This window comes from Gossypium arboreum, chromosome 9, assembly GCF_025698485.1.
Source record: "Gossypium arboreum isolate Shixiya-1 chromosome 9, ASM2569848v2, whole genome shotgun sequence".
In the NCBI taxonomy this organism is placed as follows: Eukaryota; Viridiplantae; Streptophyta; class Magnoliopsida; order Malvales; family Malvaceae; genus Gossypium; species Gossypium arboreum.
This window is the reverse complement of record NC_069078.1, coordinates 81268634-81290842: the sequence shown is the minus strand read 5'-3', so window position 1 is coordinate 81290842 and position 22209 is coordinate 81268634. Positions and strand designations below refer to the sequence as shown.

Here is a 22209-nt window from a genome sequence, read left to right as displayed (position 1 = left end):
ACAAGTTAAATAATTTCACATAAAATACCAAGTTTTCAATTCAAATATGATATTTATCCAATCCATATGCCAATCATACCAAGATTTCAATCCATATACCAATTAGCATACGCAACTAAAGGACCAAGAATACTATATGAATCAATATACACATGTTTCAATTAACCGTACCATATTAACATATTAGCATGATTGATATTCACATTTCTATTTGATTCATAACATATAACCATATTAACATACCATTTTCGAATCAAATCGATTGATTCATCATGTTTTCACATTGACCCTCCGAGCTCGTATATTCAATCCGCATGATCTTCTACATGTTAACAATATTCATATATTATAACTTATCTTTGTATCACCAATTGTTGGATCTCGTGTTCTAAGTGTAGTATTTTCGTTTATGTATACTTGTAATTTTTTTTAAATAGATTGGTTAATAAAATAATTTCATTAATTACATTAATATACTTTGTATAATTATCCTCATGTGGTTTTTGTACGTAAAGCAAAATAAAAACAAATGTTGTTTACTGGTCATTCAATGTTTAAACTCACACTAAACAGTACTGTTTCGAGGTCGGATTGTCATATGAAAAGACAGCTTGTATTAGTAGACCTTCGGATTAAAATCCGATTTCACATATTCATTAGAGATCTCCTACTTTCCATTCTTACTGAAATTTCATAACAGTTTTTCTTTTTATTCAAATTGGTCAAAAAAACAATTAAACTTTAAATTTTAATTTTTTTCTTAAACTAACTGCGGGAACTGATCCTAGATAATAGATTTTTTTCTTTGGTCAATAAGTTGATTATAAAGATCAATGAACAACCTCAAACTTCCTAATTCTTCTTTAGTAGTAAATTAATTACGGAAACAACCCGACAGCTAACCCTTTCCAAGCAAATAACCTTGAAAGTAACTTCCACGATCTAATTCCTCGGCTACCTTACAACTAAAATAACCTAGCTCAAATTAGCGACTTCAATTGTACGAGTCGTGTAAACTTGATCATTAACTCCCTTGATGGATCCAACCACTTACTCAATTAGTCACATCAATTTATTCTTCATTGTACCAAATATGACAATTACGAATCGTACAAATTCACGGATGGTATGCTGTCTAACACTGAACCAAGTACCCTTTCTTGATTTGGTGCTAAAAGTTGTGAGACGATTGAGTCTATCTCCTAAATCGGAGAATTAATGAATACCAATGTGAAAAAAATAAGTGCAAATAGTCTCAAAGTTCAAACACCAGATCAATTATCGACCTAAAACTAGATCAAAACTATCTACTTAAAATAAAAGTTATTAAATAAATTATTAAATAAAATAAAAAAGAAAACAAGTTTCGGTGGGTGTAGGTTTCGCCTCTAATTTTTCTCTCTCTCTATATATTATTATAATAAAATAAAGCCTAACAATTTTTTTGGGTGGCTATAGGGTGAGCATTCAATTGAGTCAAATTGAATCAAGTAAAAATTTCGAGTTAGTCGAGTTGACAAATTTTATTTTAGCAACCAAACTCAATTTAATTTTTTTTCGAATCAAATCGAATAAAGTCAAATTGAGTCGAGTTAATGAATCTTATTATTTATATTCAATGTTGTATTTACATTGATCGATTATTTAACTAGTAGACGAAGTACAAAATTATTTAACTACATAAATAATATAATTGTTTTGCCTTTTAACTTAATAGGTAACTATTTATCAAAACGACGTAGTTTTGCCTTTTTCCTATTCAAATTTTTGGATAACTCAAATTATATATTTCATATTCGAGTTAAACAAAAAAATTTGATTTTTTATTCGAGTTTATCCGAATAACTCGAACTATTTAATTCAAAATTTGAATTTTTTATAGAATTTTTCTACTCGAATCGGATTTTACTCGCCCCTAGTTAGTTGTGCTCCTCCCCCTCTACTAATTAACGGATATAATAATAATGTGCCATTAGAGTTATTAGATTTTACAAGTAGAAAGAGGTTGACAAGTTTTTTTATAGGCATATAGTAAAACATTTTAAAATAAATATTTTTTAAAAAAAGAGACTTATGTTAAATTTTAAAATTGCTTTTGAAATAAAAAAAATAATGCTAGCGTATCAAATAATAGCCCCAATAATAATAATAATAAGCTAATTTAATAAAATCCTAAAATAAAAGAGATAAACTTAAAAATGGCAAGAAGTCTTAATAGAAATAATAATAAAAAATTCTAAGATCTTTGTCTTACGCGCCAATTCGAGTTCTCGTGTCAAATCTTTTGTGCATTTTACATATTTGCTCATTTCCTGACACATTAGGCAATAATTGTACTTACATAAGAAATGATCAATTAAGTGTTAATTTAGGTCAAATTCATATCTAAAATTAATTAAAATAAATAATAATGATATTTCAATTAAACACATTATCAAATTCCCCTCTCTCACTTAGTCAATGCTTAACTCAATTATTTCTTGCATTTATCAATCCAAACATGCTACGATAATTCAAGTCAATGTAATCACCACAATCCCAAATCCAATCAAGCAAATAAAAATTAGTAAAATATCGATCCCAAACTGTCTTTCTCAAGTTAACACGTCGATTCACAATTCAATTAAACACATAATTATCAAATATTCTCACAATCAAGCTCCATAATATCAATTCATGCTAACTTGTTAATACACCAAAATTAAATAAAAATTTGCAACCATAAATAACCATTTGTCCCATTTCTTGTGTTCCTTTCTCTCTCTTTTTTCTCCCTAATTAAAAAGCTTATTTAGAGTGCCACTAAATCTTTTTACGCAAAGAAGGATGACAACCCAAAAATCCCACCTCGATTACTCAATTCGTCACATCTCTAAATGACTACTAGCTTTACTCATAATTGTTAAGACTAACGGAGTAAGTAAAGTGCTTAGAACTTTACTCAATCTTTTAACGTGAAGTCAGATTATTACAACCCAAACACCTGACCTCGTTATACAATCGATCACAATTCTAAGACTTTACTCACAATTTAAACAATTGGAGGAATATTTATCGATTTTTTTTTCAATTTTTTTTCTCAACACAAGATAAAACAAAATTTATTTACGGCAATAAAAATCATACAAATAATGTGTCTAAATCAAGTTAGCAAAAATCAAGTATCATGGAACATTCAATTTTGCACACAATATCATCTCAATTAATTAGGGAAATTTAATTGTTTTCTTATCAAAATCAAATTACAGAATCAGAAATTTTCTAACGTTTACATGATTCAAAGAATTGACAAAGTGAATCTTGAATTTTCCCGAATGAAAATAGCATATGCAAGAATGTAAAAAATACAATTTATACTTTAGGGACGAAGCAGGTAGGAAGGTTTTCGTGAAAGCGACCATATTTATCGTCCCTGTCTGCACTGAATCCATTGTTTAACCTCAACCTACAAAGGAAAACGAAATTAACTATTTAATTAAGATGAAAAAAATGAAAGAAAATGAAAAAGAAAATGAAACAAGGATGCTGAAAACAAAAATGAGGGAAAAATTGAAAATAAAACGGAAAAAAATATAAAATAAAATAAAAATAGATTTGGGACTGTTGAGTGTCGATGGTGGACGGAGGTGCAGATCAGGGCTGTTGAATCGGGTGGGTCGATAGAGGATGGTGGCGAGGTGGTCGTGGGGTGGGGGACTTGGGAGGGTCGAGTGGTGCTGGGAACAATTTGGCAAAGAGACAAATTTTGATTGGTTGAGTGCAATTTGACTTAGTCAAAATTCTCAAAAAATATATATATTCTCTTTTTCCCCATCAACCTTTCTTTTTTCTTATCAAATATATATATATAAAATCAGCACATAAATTCTAAAAAGATTAGTAAAATGATTTATACATCACTATTGCAGTAAACATGGATAATACATATCATGGGATGCTTGGAATCTTTTTTAAATAAGAAATTGATGATGAAAGAATATGTATGAGTATGAGGATAAAGTTCAATTATGAGATTAAGAAGAGGCATCGTTGTTGTTGTTCCTTCATATTCTTAAGCTTAAAGCTAAGGCAAGCGTTGCGCAAAAGTCACAACATGATAACAGAACAGCTGAAAACATGAAATTTGGTAGCCGGGGGAGGATCCCAGCCAAACCCAATCCTAATGTTAATGCCCAAAGCCAATGGGGGTGACGCCCTTGTTCCATGCTCGCACATGCTTTTTGCCAGTTGCTCACGTCAACTGCATGAAAACACTTCTCCTTGTTTTCTTAAATTATATATATTCATTTTGTTTTATTATATTAAATATTTTACTAGTAAGAAACTAACTATCCCTGGAAATCTGGAAATCTCTAATCTTAAGCAACGTCCATCTCATATACCTCCATTGGAGCACATGCTTGCATGCCCTCTTCCTTCATTTCTTTACTCTTTTTTTGTTAATGTTTTCCTTTCCTTATTTTCTGCTCCCTTTTCCTCGCTCGTATCTCTTCCAACCATACTGCTGATCGGTACATTAACATATATATATATATATATATCCGATAGACTACTTTAATACTTCGAAGACTTTGATTTATCAGTTTATCATGAATATCTTTTTCTAGTATTATTCGTTTTAGAAAATCCGACGGTATAGAACTCGCCATGTGCATAACTAATATTGTGTAAACATAGATCAAGTGATTACTTACACATTATCACCTTTCTTGTCCTACAAAGAATCGCAACGTGTCAACAAAATGACAACCAAGCGCTGAATTAATGCTAATTTTACTTGATAAATGTGTTATAGATTTACATTGTTATCGTGATATCTTATGATACGAATCAAGCAAATAGCGGCTGCATGCCATGCATGCATGGACATATCAAAAGACCAATCCCCACGTAATCGGCAAACAGATCAACAATTTCGGCGTGACCAAGTTGCTTTATTCACTTTGTAGTTAATTACAACCCATTGCGTTTCCAATTTAGACTCAATCAGTCTTTTATAAATACCCCTTTTAGTTATTGTATCTTCTCACCACTCACCTCCCTCCTCTCTTATAAAAACCACTACATTTTTATATCACCCAGAAGGACAAAAGAAAAAAAAATGGAACAGGCAACCAATTCTATTGAAAGAAAAAAAACGGAACAGGCAGCCAATTCTATTGTTTTTCTTGCATTTGTTCTACTTTTCTTCGCTTCACCTGGGGTAGCTGATCCATTGACTTATAACGTTCTTAACTATGGAGCCAAACCCGATGACAATTTTGACTCAACCCAAGCCTTGGTTGCTGCATGGACTTTGGCCTGTGGCTCCATCAATCCCGCAACTATTTACGTCCCGCCTGGGAGGTTTTTGGTGCGCAATGTTGTTTTTCGTGGACAGTGCAAGAACAATGGTATTGTTTTTCGTATCGATGGCACGCTTGTTGCTCCATCGGATTATAAGGTTATTGGAAGTACCGGAAACTGGCTTTTCTTTGAGCATGTAAACGGTGTTTCGATTTACGGTGGGATACTTGATGGTCAGGGCACTGGCTTATGGACTTGCAAGAGGTCAGGCAAAGGCTGTCCCAGCGGGGCAACGGTGAGTTTGACTACAATTCCTTGCACACGGACATGCATTGTGTATATATATATATATATATATATATCCTTCAATTTGACTCCATTTCTGCTTTTTTGAAATTTGATTATTTGGCTTTGCAGTCCTTAGGCTTCAGCAATTCGCGGAGCATTGAAATAAGAGGATTAACATCGCTAAACAGCCAAATGTATCATATTGTCATCAATGGTTGTAACAACGTAAAAGTGGAAGGTGTAAGAGTGTCAGCCTCTGGGAATAGCCCAAACACCGATGGCATTCATGTGCAATCATCGAGCGGCGTCACCATTCTGAACACCAGAATCGGAACAGGCGATGATTGTGTCTCGGTTGGGCCCGGCACCAACAATCTATGGATTGAGAAGGTGGCATGTGGACCTGGCCATGGGATCAGCATTGGGAGTCTTGGGAAAGAAGTTGAAGAAGCTGGTGTGCAGAATGTGACGGTTAAAACAGTTGCATTTACTGGCACTGAAAATGGGGTGAGAATAAAGTCATGGGGGAGACAAAGCTCTGGTTTTGCTAGGAACATACTTTTTCAGCATGCAGTCATGACCGATGTCCAAAACCCCATCGTCATTGATCAACATTACTGCCCAGATGAAAAGAGCTGCCCTGGTCAGGTACATATTAACATAAATTAATTAAATTTATAACTGCTGCGATTGATTAATTAAATTAGGAAATGAATTAACACAGGTTTCGGGAGTAAAAATTAGCGATGTGACATACCAAGACATCCATGGAAAATCAGCGACAGAAGTAGCAGTGAAGTTTGATTGTAGCTCAGAATATCCTTGCAGTAATATAAGGCTGGAGGACGTGAAGCTCACTTACAGAAACAAAGCAGCTGAAGCATCCTGTAGTAATGCTGATGGAACCGCTTCTGGTTTTGTTCAGCCCTCAAGCTGCTTGTAGTAATATTTATCTTCAAAACTATCCACAAACGCATGATTTTTTTTATCCATAAAAATACCACAAGGACATGAATTTCAAATACCATTTCACTCACGATTATTGCAGGTAGAGATGTTTGTAGTGATTATAGACACAGAATGAAATTCGGAATTCAAAATTGAAGTACAAGTTCATTAATTTAGTTTCTTTAGTTGAATTTAGAATTCGGGTTTTGTATCTATTTTCAATTGAGTTATCTTTAACTGGTTAATATAATTAATGAGTTAATTAAGCATTAATTCAAAAATTACTTTCAAGAAAATAATAAATATTAGGTTAGAATATAGTCCAATTATTAATACTCTTCTTACATTTGAATTTAATCCTACTTTTATTTTAACAAATTTAACCTTCCCACATTTTTGATTTAAAAATGATAAACATTACATAAGGAAATAACCTTTCTGAGCGTTTAAGGGTTTTTAGAGCTATATTGATGGAAATATTGTTTTTAGTGACAGTTTCTGTGCCGTCACTATATAATAATTTGTATGTATCAATTTTTTTATTTCAAAATATCATGCTAATAAATTTAAAAAAAATTTTAATAGTGTTAATAATTAGACTCAAATCTTAAAATTTTAAAAATAATAAAACTAAATTCCAAATGTGTGAAACATATAGAGACTTGGAGTATATTTTAACCTAAATATTATTATAATTTATAATGATTTTTTACTCTTTTTATCTTTTAATATTTTTACGTAAAACATTTAAATAAATGAACTAAAACCACTACTTAACATAAGTTACATGTTTAAGAATCGGATCGAGATTAGGAAAATTTTGTATATAAGTTATTTATCTCTCCACCTATGATCCAAATACATTTTTGCTATTATATATTTTTACATAAAATTTTTCTTTCCTCCCACATTATTGGGTGTAACATTATTATGGTTATTATGTCTTTAATTAAATTGGTGACATAAATTAATCAAGCATTAATTAGAAAAATACTTAAATTTATTCTTTTAAAAATAACAAATATCATTATAGGGATGTTTTTGTCTTTTAATTTCTTTATAAAATTTATAAAATTAATTTAAATCTAAAATAAGTCTAGAGAAAACTTCAAAATCCTAAAATAATAAACTATAATCTAGTTTTAATCTATAGAAATTATTATTTATTACATATTATTATTTAGATACAAGAAAATAAAATAGAAATAAAATTGGTTATGTAGACACCTTCATTCCAAGTTGCTCAATATACGGGAGTGAGTCATTTAAGTGCATACAATTCTTATGCCATATGCTGTCTTTCAAATACATACATTACTTTTAAATAATTTTTAACAACAATGTAATATTTTTCAAATTAGTTAAATTTACAATTCCTTCTTTGATTTATGAATAGGCTTAATGTTTAATTTGACTCTAAAATTATATTTATTTTCTCATTTTAATATTTAAATTTTTTCATGAATTATCATTCTATTATTTGTTTAACATATGTGTCCAATGAAAGTCTGACCTACTAAAATTAAAAGCATCAAATTTAAATTCAAAATAGAAGAAAAAAGAGAAACCTTTGATTTTGAGTTGTTGTTGACCAATATTGATTACTGTTGATCATCCATTGAATTTAAATTTTAAATATTTTCATAAATATCAATTTAAATATATATCCTTTTTGTAATTCTTTAAAAATTTATTAAATTTATTTAAAAATTTATATATTTTGATTTTTTAATGTTAAACTTTTCAAATTTCTAGGATTTATATTTTCTTTAGTTGAACTTTTTTTCTTTTTGAAATTCTGATTTATTTTTTAAAATTTTTAGAATTTATAATTTTAGAACAAAATTTGTTATAAATTTCTAGAATATATATATTTGAAAATTTAAAGTTTTTTTACAATTTTATAAAATTTAAATACTTTTACAATTTTTTATAAAATTTTTAATTTTATATATTATTCTGAATTTTAAATTTTAAATATTATTTTATAAAAATATTTTATATATATTGTGTATGATTTTTTTACATTTTAATCAATATAATATACATAATACTAAAAAAGCAAAAAGGCCAACATGACACATTCTAATAGCATCACATAGCAATTTTGATTTTTTTTAATTGTTGTGGGCTAATTTGAATAACTGGTGATAGTTTAAGTACAAAACTAACACAAAAAATTTTAGATACTGAAAGTAAAAAAACAAGTATATAGTTCGAGGGCTAAGATGAACATTAAACCTTAAAATTAAAATGTCTTATATATATATATATATATATATATATATATATATAATGGACTGAATTTTTTATTGAAATGTAAAATTCTCATATTTAATTTATTCGAGAAAAAAAGTGTTTTTTTTTTTTTAAGAAAAATTTATTCACTCAAATTATTAAAATTTCCTATTAAATATTTCAATAATTGTAATTAAAATACTATTAAAAGGAAATTAAATACTATATATTAAAATACTTTATTTTTAAAAGAAAGAAACACATACTTATCAATATACCAATTTTTGGTATCACGAGGTACTATAACCTTTATCACACCTATTGTGTTTCTAATACTAAATTATTTTCCTAGTTTTTACTCATAGATTTAAAATTATATTTTAAAAATAATCTTAAAGTTCTTTTTATAAAAGACTTTAATAGTAAAGTTTCCTTCAACTATACCTTAATTCTCAGATTGGAAATATTTTTTTTTTGTTATAATTAGTCCTTAAAATTTTATTCTATCATGTGTTATGACTCCTAAATGTAATGTCATTAAAAATATTTATGTGCCATTTTGAACAAATAAAATCTCAACGTGTTGGAAAATTATTACTACAGAACAAAGACGTTAGCACTGACAAGTACAAATAATAAGAGATAAATAAATAAATACTGCGCCGTGGAGAACTACTGCTTTAAAAGCAATTTTATCTTGATCGATGTAATCAGAAATAGACGTCGCCCCCAATGGAGGAATAGTGTTTCCAAATTCGTACACCCAAATGAGGAATATAGAACACAATTGGTATTACTCTTCTCTGAGGAATAGGGAAATAAGATAAAAGTAAAGCTTTAAAGCTAGCCGGAAAAATTTGGTCAGAAAAACCATATTAGATTCAATTTCCAAGAAATGTTGGAAAAGTCAGAGACAGTCCCACTTAAAATTCAATTTCCTAGACCGAATTTCATCTAATATAATTTTAGTAAGATGCCAAAGTTCTAGAGAGAAGAAAGATGAGAGAATCAAGAAGAATGACGGAAGCTTTGATTTTGTTGCTTGTAAAAAATGAGGAAAAATGAATCAAATTTATAGGATTCTCAAAGAGACAAAGTGGTCCAAAAAATTTAATGGCCATATTGTAAATGTCAGATACCAGCAGTCATATTTTTGCATTACCAAAATTCACTCACTAATACAAAAGAAATATATATTTTTTGAAAAGACGAGAAAAAGAGCAAGAACGAAATTAGTTGCTTAAGTACTAATATTTGTTTGATTGGCAGTAATACACAGTGAAATGAACAATTATTCTCTTAACAAGTGAACGAATCTGAAACTTGTTAAAATAAGAGTAAACTCACAACACACGACTAATCTCAGGTCTAATTGTGTTTCACGGTAGATCAACAATTTAGCCAATATACCTCGGGATGTTCGTAAGTGCTCTAGAAAAACGGCCCAACGACTTTCATAAAAGGTGACTAATCATTCACACTTACATAGGTGATTCTATCAAGTTTATCTCAGTATAGACCACCCAGACCAAGGCTATGAAATCATTAAGAGCATTTAATAAGCTCAACCTTTCAATTTAAAAATTCAGTGAATTCATCAAATTCGTCTCACTAGGACCACCCAAAACCTGAGATATGAATTCATTAAGAACATTTAGTGGCTCATCTTATAAATTTAATAGGTTCATCAAGTTCGTCTTAATAGGGCCACCCAAACCCTGGGTTATGAACTCATTAAAAGCATCTAGTAGTTTCATCCTATATATTCGATGAATTCATAAAGTCCGTCTTAGCAGGACCACCCAAACTTTTGGCTATGAACTCATTAAAACCAAGGAGCTCATTCTTATGCATGTACATAATGCGGCATAGGGATATATAAAGATGTGCACTATGAGTCTATCCATGATTTCATTTGACCATATTGAACTTAGAAGACTAAGTTGAATATCTACCATGAATTCCTCAACCAATGGGCTTAAGACTCATCCCCTTTGACGAATAAATACTTAATCTTTGAATATTAATATAACCACTTAGTTATCGATACCAAACCCTATATTATGGATATCCCAATCCAAAATTTAATATGATTAAAGATGGGTGATGAGATTTTGTGTATAATAATATTTATTTGTAAGAATCTAATACACTTAGTTGAATTTAAAAATTAAAGAATGACCACAATTGTAAATGTGTTAAAGTTGATCGTTGATACTTTCGGACATCAAATATGACACTCAATCCAAATAAAAAATTGTTACAATAACAATTTATGTAACATATGGTGTATTCACTTCACTTACCGCATTTCTATACAAAAGGAAGACACTAATGCGGCTTTATCCAATTTATATTCTTGAGATTGCAAGCAATATTTTGTATATGAAATTGAAAACATTGTAATGACATTAGATTGGATTTTTTATTATAATATACTGATAAAAACATAAAAATCATTTGGTGTATGACTCTCTCTTGAGATTTAGTTCAATTGTTATATTTATTATTATTATTATTATTGTAACATACCGAGAGTTTAAATATGCTTAAGCATATAATATATTTATTTCATGTGCTCTTGATAAATTATGAAATATGAGTAATTTATATAATGTACAAAAATATATAAAAATATTAGGAATAAATTTTAAAATTATATATAAACTTTGATTTAATATGGAATAAAACTTTGATTATAGTTCACTTGTATACTTGAAATTTTAATTTTAATTCAATTATATGTATTTAAAGAAATAAATACATCACTTTATTTTATACTAGATACATATAATTATTTGTATATGTAATATATAAACATAAAATTGTGCTATAACGGTAATTATGTTAATAGTTTGTGAGAATTGAATCAAATTAAAATTTTATGTATAAAATTACACAAAATTAAAGTTAACGTGTAATTTTGATATTTATCCTAAATTATTAAAAATACAAATCTTAAAATTAAAAATATCTTCTAATAAAATTTATATATATTTCAATAATAAAAGGGTTAATATAACTTTTCGTCCTCCTTTCAAAAAGAAAGTTTTAGTCTTTAAATTTGGTAATTAAGTCCACTTTGATACTTAAACTTAATAATATAAAAGTTTGATTGTGACATTTGATGATTTGGTATAATTTCAAAATACCGCGACATGAGAATTAGATAGAATCCAAGTTCAAAAGCCAAAATGCATCTAGTTGCAAAGTTGATGTACCAAAGTGGAAAAAAAAAAAGTATAATTACTAATGTGAACGTAATTGTCAAGTTTAAGTTTAGGGACTAAAGTAATATTTATCTAAAAGAAAACCCCAAACTAATTTATAGCATAACAGAATACAGAAATTAACATGGGTTAGAGACGGAGTCAGCCGATTCCTCCCTCAATCGTCTCACTCTTTTTCTTCTCTGTTTAAACCTCAACGTCAATAACAAAGCACACCCTTCATCGCCTCCAATTCCATAGCTTTTGTTTCTTCCGTCTCGAAGATTTGATGTCATTTCATGATTTACGGTAAACCAGTCTCTTAATTTTATTTTACTTTTTACGAATTCTTGTTCACCGTCACTTATGGAGTTTAGGGTTACGTGCTCTTCTTTCTTTATTTAAAGAACATAGCTTTGCTGCCTCTAATTATCAAGAGAATAATAGTTGAAACGAATGAAAGATTAAGAGAAGACCCCTTTTTTTATCCTAACTATTATTCTCTCTCCTCTGCTTCATAGAAATTGGCTTAATTTGCAATGGCCTTTGCTTTCCTATCCACGCTACAAAATATATGGCCACTTTCGGTGTTCAAATTCGATGATTTAAGAGTCTCCCGTGACTTGGTTCATAAGCTTTCAATACCTGACCACACTAAAAAGTTTGTTTTTGCTGTTAGACCACCACACTCTCACTCTGTCATTTACGTACTTTCTGCTCAGAACTTATCTGAGAGGTCAGCTGCTGATGCCGAGTGTCTTATTAGAGCAATTAGACCAGATGCTGTCGTAGCTCAGATTGGTCACTCGGCTCTCTCTGATATTCAATCTGAAGACACCCTTGTTGATAGCACTGTTCCCACTTCCTCTTTTGAAGTACTCAGACGATGCTTTGTTGATAAGATTAACAAGGACCAGTTTGATAATGTGGCTGGTAAATTGGTTCTGAGAGAGATTTTTGGTGTTGGTTTTCATGGCCATATCTTGGCTGCCAAGAGGGCAGCAAGGGAGATTGGTTCAGCTTTTATGGTGCTTGACTCACCATTACAAGATAATTTTCTTGCATATGATAATGATTCCTCCAAGGAGGTTGAGGCAGGGAGCAAAATTCAAGGTCTAGTTAGTAGATTAGTTCCACAAGAAGGCACTCTGGTTCCAGTTCCCAAGTTTATGAGGTTCTACATTACCAATGATGTTCAGTCACAAATGGTGAAGTTGTTATCTTCACATATAGATTTATTGGAGTCAGGTTCAGTTTCTGAGGTGAGGTCAAATGAATTTCTGTTGACGGGGAGTTATGAGGCTCCATCATTTGCTCAATCAATTTATCCACTGCTTTTGGATCTGCATGATATATTTGTTGATCTTCCTTCAATTGGAAGGGCACTAGCAGTTTCACAAAAGCTGCTTTTAGATGTAAATAGAGGGGAAGCCGTGGATATCAGAATAATGTCAGAAGTTTACACTTTCAGAATTGCTGTTGAAGCACTGAGAATTGCACTTAACAACGCTGGCCGGCTACCCATTGACAAATTACGAAATGGCAGAACATTTGAGATTGGTTTTTCTCAGCTCCCCTTTGAGGACAAGTCACATGCAATCCTTGCACAGGCTCTTCAAAGTCAGGCTAAGAAGTTCAAGACCGTAGTAGCCATCGTGGATGCTAGTAGCTTGGCTGGTCTCAGAACCAATTGGAATACTCCTGTTCCTCCAGAGGTCAAGGATTTAGTTGCCCATCTTGTTGTGGATGATGTAGGCGATGGGGACACCTCAGACCACACTGATAATAAGCGGTCATTATCTAATAAACCTGTGGTGGCAGTAGGTGTTGGTGCTACAACTGTTTTAGGAGCTTCATCTATGTCTAAAGTTATTCCTGCATCAAACTTCATGAAGGTTGTGACTTTGAATGTTCCTGCTTCAGTTAAGCTAGTTATGACTCAGACCCAGAAGGTCGTTGGAATTGCTCTTGGTAAAACTCTTGGTCCATCAAAATTGGTGGCTCCTGGACTTGCAAGTTCCGGAGGGAATTCATCTCTCTTCAAGGCAGCTGTTTCAGCTAAAAAAATCCGGACGGTGGTCCATGGCGTTATTGCCTCAGCTGAAAAAACCAGTTTATCAGCCATGAGAACAGCTTTCTATGAAATAATGAGGAGAAGGCCAGTGCAGCCGACTGGGGTCCTACCATGGGCTACTTTTGGGTGTAGTATTGCAACTTGCGCAAGTTTGCTTGCATATGGAGATGGTATTGAATGTGCTGCTGAGTCTCTTCCTGCAGCACCCTCAATTGCCAGTTTGGGTCGTGGGATTCAGAGTTTACAGCAGGCATCTCAGGCAGTGAGGCAGACAGATGACAACAGAATACAAAAATCTATAGAACGCTTAATGTACAGGTTGAAGAAAGCAAAGATTCAGTAGGTTTGATTCTCGTATGGTAACAAGTAAATGGCAAAGTGATAGCTGAAGTAGAGGTAACAAAGATTACTACGTACATAAAAGTCCATAACGGCGGTTGTTCCTTACATCATGATTCACCAGTGTTTGAGGTATTCTTTGTCTCACCTTTTGTCAATATTACGATAACATAATATTAAATAAAAGCGGCATTTGACTTTATCCCTCATTTCTAATACCCTGAATGAAAATACAATTTTAGTATGTTAGGTGAGAGGAATTAATTTAAACAAGATTAGGTACTTCAAATGCGTTTGCAGTGCACTTGTTTCTTCTCTTGGCTTCGTGTGAGATGGTTGTATTTGTATGTCTGTCTGTCTGGGTAAGTGGGGTATTTCAGTATCCAAAAGAAGCAGCAAGGAACGAGTACAAGAACCAAATCAACTTATGCTAGTGCAGTGCACTCGTGTTACTATAATCTGATATCAGACCAGATTTTGGCGGCATACCTCTGCCAAAAAGTAGAGTCTCTTAAAAGATACGGCTACAACATATATAACCCTCCCCAGCAAGTATGTTTCTGATGAGCTCTATTCCAACTCTCCGATTCCTTCATACCTAATACCCCTTCAGTCTTTACTGAACAAATTTGGCCTCAATCAATCCTAGCCTCAGTAGCCTTGCCCCTTCCAAAAATATCTACAGCATAACTGATCAATTCTTGATTTAAAAAAATAAAAAATGCCCACACCAGTAGTTCTGGATGTTAAAGACCATTGATGGGATTAGCTAACCAGCAAGTTGTTCGATATTTAATCCATTTCGCAAACAATTTTGGACACAACTATTATTATAAATTAAAAATAAAATGGTATATTACTAAATTGTGGATAAAATGTAAATTTTATATAAAAATGTAATTATTGAATGAATTATAATTAAAACAGTAAAAGGTTTTATATACAAACAAGTTATTTTAAATAGTATATTTTAATGGTTTTGTTCAAAGATTTTAGGTAAAGAATATGAAAAAATAAAATATCAATATAATAGTTTTATTGTTATCTAAAAAGTAATTTTATTGAAAGAATATTCAATCAATATATATAAATAGTAGAATATTAATTTTTATTTAATTTAGTTCTTTGATTTCACAATCAAGATAGCATTCAGTTTGGCGATTGTGTATTATTACGATTATTATGTGGAAAACCTAACCCCATTTCCATTTCTAACACACAAAGTGCGGCTGGGCTGCTTTGAATAGCATTTTCATCAACCTCAAAACATGTCTTCTCCTCTATCACGGGACGTGGTTCTCTCACGCAGCGCCTATCTCACGCGCGAAGAGCTCCTGAAGCGCCGATTGCAGCACTTGAGGAAGCTTTCTCGATGTTACAGAGACCATTACTGGGCTCTTATGGAAAACCTCAAGATCCAGTACAGGAACTATTATTGGAAGTTTGGTATCAGTCCTTCAAAGCAAAATGGTAATCAACAGCTAGCTGATGCCCAAGTTGTTGTTAATCCCATTTTCGATAACATTGAAAGCCCCCCTGCTGATAATGTTCATGTTGATAATAATTTTAGTTCGAATTTTAAGAATAATCAACATTGTTTGTTCGTTGGATGTAAGTTCAAAGCCATGGCTTTGACTAGATTTTGTCATCTCCATATTCTCTCCGATTCCAAGCAGAAGCTTTATAAGGCTTGCACTTATGTCATCAAAAGGTATCTTCTTTTATTTATATGTAATGGGTATGTCTGTATGTATGTGAATTAGAATTAGAAAGTTGAGGTTCTCTTCAAATTTGATAATGGCTAAAGCTAGGATGCTGAAGATTGATTTTATTTATTCTTGGCCTGAATTTGTACAGTGCTCATGCGGGACCTATAACATGTGGAAAGCCCATACTGAGATCCGCCATTCCTTCTCTCTGTACCGTGCACTTCCAAAAGACTCAGAAACATGTTAACAGGGCCTTGAAGAAAGCAAGTCTTAATGTTTCGTCATCAAGTAAGCTTGCTCCTATGTTTCATGTCATAGTGGCAGAATATGTACATCAAATCCAAGCCAAAAGAAGAGCTGCCTCTTGGGGAATCAGTAGTAAAGCTACTATCAAGGAAGAATGTGCCACCTGAACCTTTCAAAGCTACTGCACATGTCACAAACGCTACAAAAATCAAAGGTGATACTCACCCACTGACTTTCTGAGCAAATTTTGTTAAACAAATGAGGGAAATGTTTAGACACCTTAAAGCCTCTTTAAGACGCATACATTCTTTTCATCTCATATTTGATGTTTTGTTACCCATCCTAGCAGCTTCTCAATTTTTACTGTGTCAAGATGTAGCAATATCCTTTTTCCTTTTGTCACTAATTATCACAATTCATATCAAAGCATCTGGTGATCATCTTTCCTCTAAACTTTGGAATTGAGAGGATCATTTTGTGGAAACTTGATTTTAACCGGTGATCATAAAATGGAAAGATGTCTAGTAACTGTTTTCTTAGAAATATAAAGAAATACTTTAGAAAGTTACCTGATTAGCCAACTGAACCAGGAGAGTTGGCCATAGCTTATGTTACTGCTGTATGGGTTTCTTTTCTTTTCTTCCTTTACTCAATAGTCTTAACAGTTCTGTAATTTTCTTTTATACGTAGTCATTTGTATTGTACTACAACCACATGAAAAAGCCGAACATATATATAATTGAAAACTATAATATATATATATATATAACATTACTGAGCACTATAATTAGCTCACACCAAGAAAATTCATACATAGTACATACATGATCATTCTTTAAACTTATGAATATCATTTTTCTGTGATGCATTTGAAGAACATGACTTAAGTATCTTCTTATGTTGAATTTTTTCTTTCAATATTCATAATATGTTAGTTTAGTTATCTTTATGGTTGAACTTATGATCCTGTTATCCTTGGATCCAGGTGTGTTAACTTCGAACAATACAGCTGAAGTCGAAATGCAATTTTTGTCATTGACATCTTAGTGACACGAGAATTATAGGCATCTATGAACTAGCTGAGCTGCTATTTTTGAATGAAGCACATGACCGATGTTGCATGCATGCCTTCGCACTCAGCTTGATGAGTTTGCTGGAAGTGGTGTCTCAAAGCCTTAAAACTTGGAACATTAGATTAGTCCTGATTATTATAGCATTTGTAGCATACTTATATGGAGCCTTGGAGAAACTTGCTAAATCCTTATTGGAGGTTGTATGTATGACTAAATCATCAAGGCTTGTATATCTTTTAAACAAACCAAATAGTTTTAATCCAGAATTCAGCTTCCAAAATGTATGCAATTCTTTAATTCCTCTGTTTTTTGGTGGTTGGAATGGGTGTGAAACCATTGTTTTTTATAATACTTGTTAGGCAGGCCATGTATTGTAACCCGCAATTCTACTTTCATCTTCATTTAGTTAAATATTTCCAGCAAGCTGCTGTCTTCTTTTTTCGTTATGTTTGTGGAATGGACGCATCAGTATCAAAGAAGCATCATTGTAATTTATTTTCCGACAAATCCCCATCTAAGATGGAATAGGATCCAACAACGATTCAATGAAAGACATCATCTATCAATTGGATTTTGGATTAAGTGGTAGCACACATGACGTCAACAATGAAACTAAATGCATCAATAACAAGGATTGAAATTCAATTACAACAACACGTTTTAACCAAGAGATTGGTGACCTAAATGCTGCTGCAACTATCTTAATATAATAAACTTTTCTTCAGCAACACCAAGCTCCCATATTTCTAGAGCTATTGATTAGAAAACAATAAAAACAAATCTTCATCAGCGCTTTATGTTACTAAAGACCAATATGTTGTTCACTGGACCAACTAGCCCAGCAGCTGATCTGCAAAGGGACCGACCTTGCTTAATGATTGGACCGGCTATAATGTCTATGGCGCTTGCTAGGGAGTTCTTCCTTATCCCTAGAGCTCCTTTTCCGAGAGATTTCTCCCCCCTCTGCATTGCTCCTGGAATGATAGTGCTCCTCTCTGTCCAGAGTACGCCACTTATAGTCATGATCCGTCTCTATAGAAGTTGTGTTCGGAGAACACTCAGGCCTATCCTCAGAGCTTTTTCCATATTGGGATTCTTCCTCCACATAACTCCTTTTTCTGGAGTCTTGCTTTCTCCCCACTGTCCGTCTGTGTTCATCCCTCTCCATCGAGCTACTTCTTTGGGATAATTCTTCTCTGTCCACAGAGCTCCTCTTGTAAGAGTATTCTTCCTTCTCCACCAACTTCCTTGGTTTTCGAGGGGGTGATGGGACCTAGAAACAGGTGGGCAAAATGATATCATAATGACATCCTATTAGGTTAGGCTAAAATATTCCAAGGGAAAATACCTAAAGAGTTTTCCAAATAACAATAAGGAGGCAAACAGTTTGGAGAATATTCAAGATTCCAAAAAAAAGTAATCTGTCATTTACGATTATAAAGGAAAATATAATAAAAGTTATGTACACCAGCAACTCTAACAAAATCAGGAAGCAAAGCAAATGTACAAGTAACAGAATCATGCATAGCAGCAAGACTTATGCAACAATGTATTTCTCAGTACTTATTTTGTCCCACTTCAGAATACACATATGCAACCCTAGGGTTTGAAATTTGTGTACAATAGCAAGGTGAAAGGGACAGCACCTGGAAACGAGACATGTATCTTCCTTCAGGTGGAGGAGTTATTCCAAGTTTTTTCAAATCTTCATAAGGAATCGGCTGCCTGGATTTCAAGGGAAATAGAGAATGTGTAATGGCATAGCAAACAGAAAAGTGCAGCTCTCAGTAACCTAGGCACAAGGGCTAGAAACCTTTATGAATATAGGACTACTAGTTTTTTTCACTATTTGCACCTTAATGGAACCCAAAAGTTCCACAAAAAGAGGAAAATTTTAGATAAAATTTTCATCATAATCATTTCCTAGTATAATTGAAACCAAGAATATCATAGGAAATAATTTTGATGATGAAAATTCGAAAGGCACAAGAACCATAAAACATAAAGAGCATCAGATAACAGATTAAAATATGTATAAAAATTATAGGAAGAATGGCGCCTACAAGGGAGCTCTAAATGGTCTTTCTCGTCCCCCAAAACGAAGCTGTCCCGACTCTTTTCTACCACCAAGACCCCCTCCTGTTGGAAATTTGGAATACTGTCATTATCAGCAACATTTTGTAGCTCGAGGAAATGGAAAAGAAGAGAAAATTTAGACTGACCTAATCTTCTAGGAATCCACCCAGGCATCAACTTTTGCCTGTTATAATCAACAATAATTTCAGCGTCATCAATAATTGCATGGTGAGCGTCCTGCAATGGAGTAATCATCATACTTGTTCACCCTTTTAATTTTATAAAATGGACATTAAAGATGTTATGGATGATAAATCTCCCTGATTACAATAAAACTAAGGATAAGATAAATATTTCTAGAGTAGAACTTAGGTTGCTAGTAGTGTATGAGCGGTCAGCAACTTTGGCTGCCATATTAAAGAATCACCATGAAGAATGAGCTAAATTATGAGAGCAAGGATAAAGTAGTACAAGGATAAGATGTAGGACCTAGAGAGGGTAATGGGAGAGAACATGAATCAATATTGAGTACCTGATATGCACGACGCATTTCTCTCTCAGTTTCAAATTCAACAAAAGCAAAACGCCGTGATGCCCCTGTCACTGCAACCAAAGAGACCCACAAGCAAAAGAAACAATGCATCATCCCCTTAAGCTAAAATTTAATGAAAAGATAATCTAATATGCAAAAACTAGTAATATTTCACAGCTAAATAAAGATTAAATAAAAACCCCCAAAAATGGTACCGATATGGCGGACTAAGCGCAAGTTTTTGATTCGGCCGTATTTGCTCATAGCCTGAAACACCCAAACAAATACATCAGTGAAATTAAAGGCAGAAAATTTAGATCAAAAGAAAAGAGAAGTGTGGTTTGGTTTTAGGACCTTATGGAGAGTGGGTTCCGTGGTCAAGTGGGATAGGCGACCGACGAAAACGGTGCAGTAAGGATCACCAATGATCTTGGGGTCACCCGTAGGGTCATCTTCAGCAAAAATAATAATAATAAATAAGCAAAAAAGAAAGAGAGAAACAGGAAAAAGAGTGGAAAAAGTGAGAGAGAGATACAGAGGGCAGCATTAGAGCAGAGAAGAGCTCGGTAAACGGCGTTATCGTGAGGGAGGATGTCGGTGCCGTCGATGCTGCCAGCTTGAATAGGATGGTACGACTCTGCGTAGAACACCGAGTTTATGTTGCTGCTCATAGCGTTCTCGCACACAAAAATACTTTGGATAATAATGATAAAAGGTTAAAAGGAAAAGCCTTTGTGTTCGTGTACTGTTGTATTGTGAGCCGAACTAAACTTAACTATAACATGGATCCCAACAAAACTATTAGGACCGCAGCCAAATATATAATTTGAGATTTTATGTAATTAAATTAAATGCGAAATTAAATTAAATTACAACTCTACCGACCTTTCTTAGTTTCTCATCCGGTTTTAAAATGTTTTTCTCCTTAAATTTTAATTGAATCAGCTTTAATTTTTATTCAAATAAAATTATAAAAATACAAATATCAATATTTTTTATTTTTTAATATAATTATGTATTAAGAAGTCTAATTCTTTCATTCTCTATTTTAGAAAAATACAATATATATATATACAAAAATTAAGAAGTTAGCTTAGCCCAAGATACTTATAATACATGCACCAACATATAAGGATTATAAACATCCTATTATGTATATTTACATATGCATTCATAACTTTACACTATAAATGCAGCGGAGCATTGCATATAGCAATTGGATGAATAAAGAGTAGCTATTGCCTTCCCTTGGTTTGCTGCTCTAGTCTGCTCAGTCCAACATATACTTGTAATATATAAACATATATGCATGTATTCAAAAATGTAATTACAAACATCCTTTCTTGTCCGTCAAATAGTAGTCACCCACCGTCTCTGAGTCGCCTCCACTGCACCCTAATTTTCAATGCATTCAACTTACCTGTAATTCCATAAAGCCAAACAATAAAATAGTATCTTGTTATACCCTAGATAGCCAACCTTACTGTCAGATTTCAGAATATTTGAGTATATCAAATATGATTCTAAAAATATTCTATCCCTAACTTTAAGGCTGTACAATATCCTTACAATTATTCTGTTTCCTAGCGTAAAGTTACCTTAGTTAGGCTAACTATGTTATGTAATCTCTTGTGGAAAAAATAATAGAAAATATCTTATTTTTCACATGGTATCAGAGCCTGTTATTTAGCCCAATTTTTGGGATTTTTTAGCCGGTTTCTTTAGCTTTTTTTTTTTCGACTCCCAACAGGTCCTCAAGTCTATAGAACTTGTTCGACACAACATGATTGAAACTGTCAAGACCAATAACACCGGGAGGCTCAAAATTTCTATAAACAACTCAAATCCAATGAGTGAGTTTCAGAATATCCAAGTAGCCTACAAAGCTAAATGGAAAAATTATCCGAAATGGTCCCAACTGGTTCGTACCTTCTTGAAAGGAAGAGGAAAGTGAGTCACTTACTCGGGCTGGACCTAAAGAAGGGACCCTAAATTTGATGCTTGGGATGAACAAGACTCTATGGTAATGTCCTGGTTATGGAACTCTATGATGCCGTAAATCGGTGATACATGCATGTTTCTTAGCACATCCAAAGAAATATGGGAAGTCGTGAAGTAGACTTATTCTAAAGTTCGAGATGCTACTCAAATCTATGAAATCAAGACTAAGATTTCATCCACCAAGCAAGGA

At 32.6% G+C, this 22209-nt stretch overlaps 4 protein-coding genes across 4 annotated transcripts; 3 read left to right on the top strand and 1 right to left on the bottom strand.

The window, feature by feature from the left end:
* The first annotated feature begins 5034 nt into the window (after nt 1-5034).
* Nucleotides 5035-6679, top strand: LOC108456002 (polygalacturonase-like). Its single transcript, XM_017754593.2, has 3 exons — nt 5035-5581; nt 5704-6222; nt 6299-6679. The coding sequence occupies exons 1-3, from the start codon at nt 5102-5104 to the stop codon at nt 6515-6517; spliced, it is 1218 nt and encodes a 405-aa protein (XP_017610082.1). The 5' UTR covers nt 5035-5101; the 3' UTR covers nt 6518-6679.
* A 5379-nt stretch (nt 6680-12058) lies between these two features.
* Nucleotides 12059-14584, top strand: LOC108454426 (uncharacterized). The gene is made up of 2 exons (XM_017752884.2): nt 12059-12278; nt 12491-14584. The coding sequence occupies exon 2, from the start codon at nt 12509-12511 to the stop codon at nt 14384-14386; it is 1878 nt and encodes a 625-aa protein (XP_017608373.1). The 5' UTR covers nt 12059-12278; nt 12491-12508; the 3' UTR covers nt 14387-14584.
* Nucleotides 14585-15488: 904 nt separating this feature from the next.
* On the top strand, nt 15489-17690 carry LOC108457280 (uncharacterized). The gene is made up of 3 exons (XM_017756260.2): nt 15489-16093; nt 16240-16551; nt 17323-17690. The coding sequence occupies exons 1-2, from the start codon at nt 15651-15653 to the stop codon at nt 16502-16504; spliced, it is 708 nt and encodes a 235-aa protein (XP_017611749.1). The 5' UTR covers nt 15489-15650; the 3' UTR covers nt 16505-16551; nt 17323-17690.
* A 320-nt stretch (nt 17691-18010) lies between these two features.
* LOC108457279 (U11/U12 small nuclear ribonucleoprotein 35 kDa protein) lies at nt 18011-20827 on the bottom strand. The gene is made up of 8 exons (XM_017756259.2): nt 20554-20827; nt 20373-20470; nt 20234-20285; nt 20019-20089; nt 19633-19723; nt 19474-19549; nt 19057-19135; nt 18011-18683 (listed from the first exon to the last, which is right to left on the bottom strand). Exons 1-8 carry the CDS (start codon nt 20687-20689, stop codon nt 18282-18284), a joined length of 1005 nt encoding a protein of 334 aa, XP_017611748.1. The 5' UTR covers nt 20690-20827; the 3' UTR covers nt 18011-18281.
* Nucleotides 20828-22209: the final 1382 nt, after the last annotated feature.

Coding starts and splice junctions, on each gene's coding strand:
- LOC108456002 (XM_017754593.2), top strand. CDS start 5,102: ATGGAACAGGCAACCAATTCTATTGAAAGAAAAAAAACGGAACAGGCA. Junction 5,582..5,703: donor GCTGTCCCAGCGGGGCAACG/GTGAGTTTGACT, acceptor TTGGCTTTGCAG/TCCTTAGGCTTCAGCAATTC. Junction 6,223..6,298: donor AAAAGAGCTGCCCTGGTCAG/GTACATATTAAC, acceptor GAATTAACACAG/GTTTCGGGAGTAAAAATTAG.
- LOC108454426 (XM_017752884.2), top strand. CDS start 12,509: ATGGCCTTTGCTTTCCTATCCACGCTACAAAATATATGGCCACTTTCG.
- LOC108457280 (XM_017756260.2), top strand. CDS start 15,651: ATGTCTTCTCCTCTATCACGGGACGTGGTTCTCTCACGCAGCGCCTAT. Junction 16,094..16,239: donor TGCACTTATGTCATCAAAAG/GTATCTTCTTTT, acceptor GAATTTGTACAG/TGCTCATGCGGGACCTATAA.
- LOC108457279 (XM_017756259.2), bottom strand. CDS start 20,689: ATGAGCAGCAACATAAACTCGGTGTTCTACGCAGAGTCGTACCATCCT. Junction 20,471..20,553: donor CTGCTCTAATGCTGCCCTCT/GTATCTCTCTCT, acceptor TTTTTGCTGAAG/ATGACCCTACGGGTGACCCC. Junction 18,684..19,056: donor GATACATGTCTCGTTTCCAG/GTGCTGTCCCTT, acceptor ACCTGTTTCTAG/GTCCCATCACCCCCTCGAAA.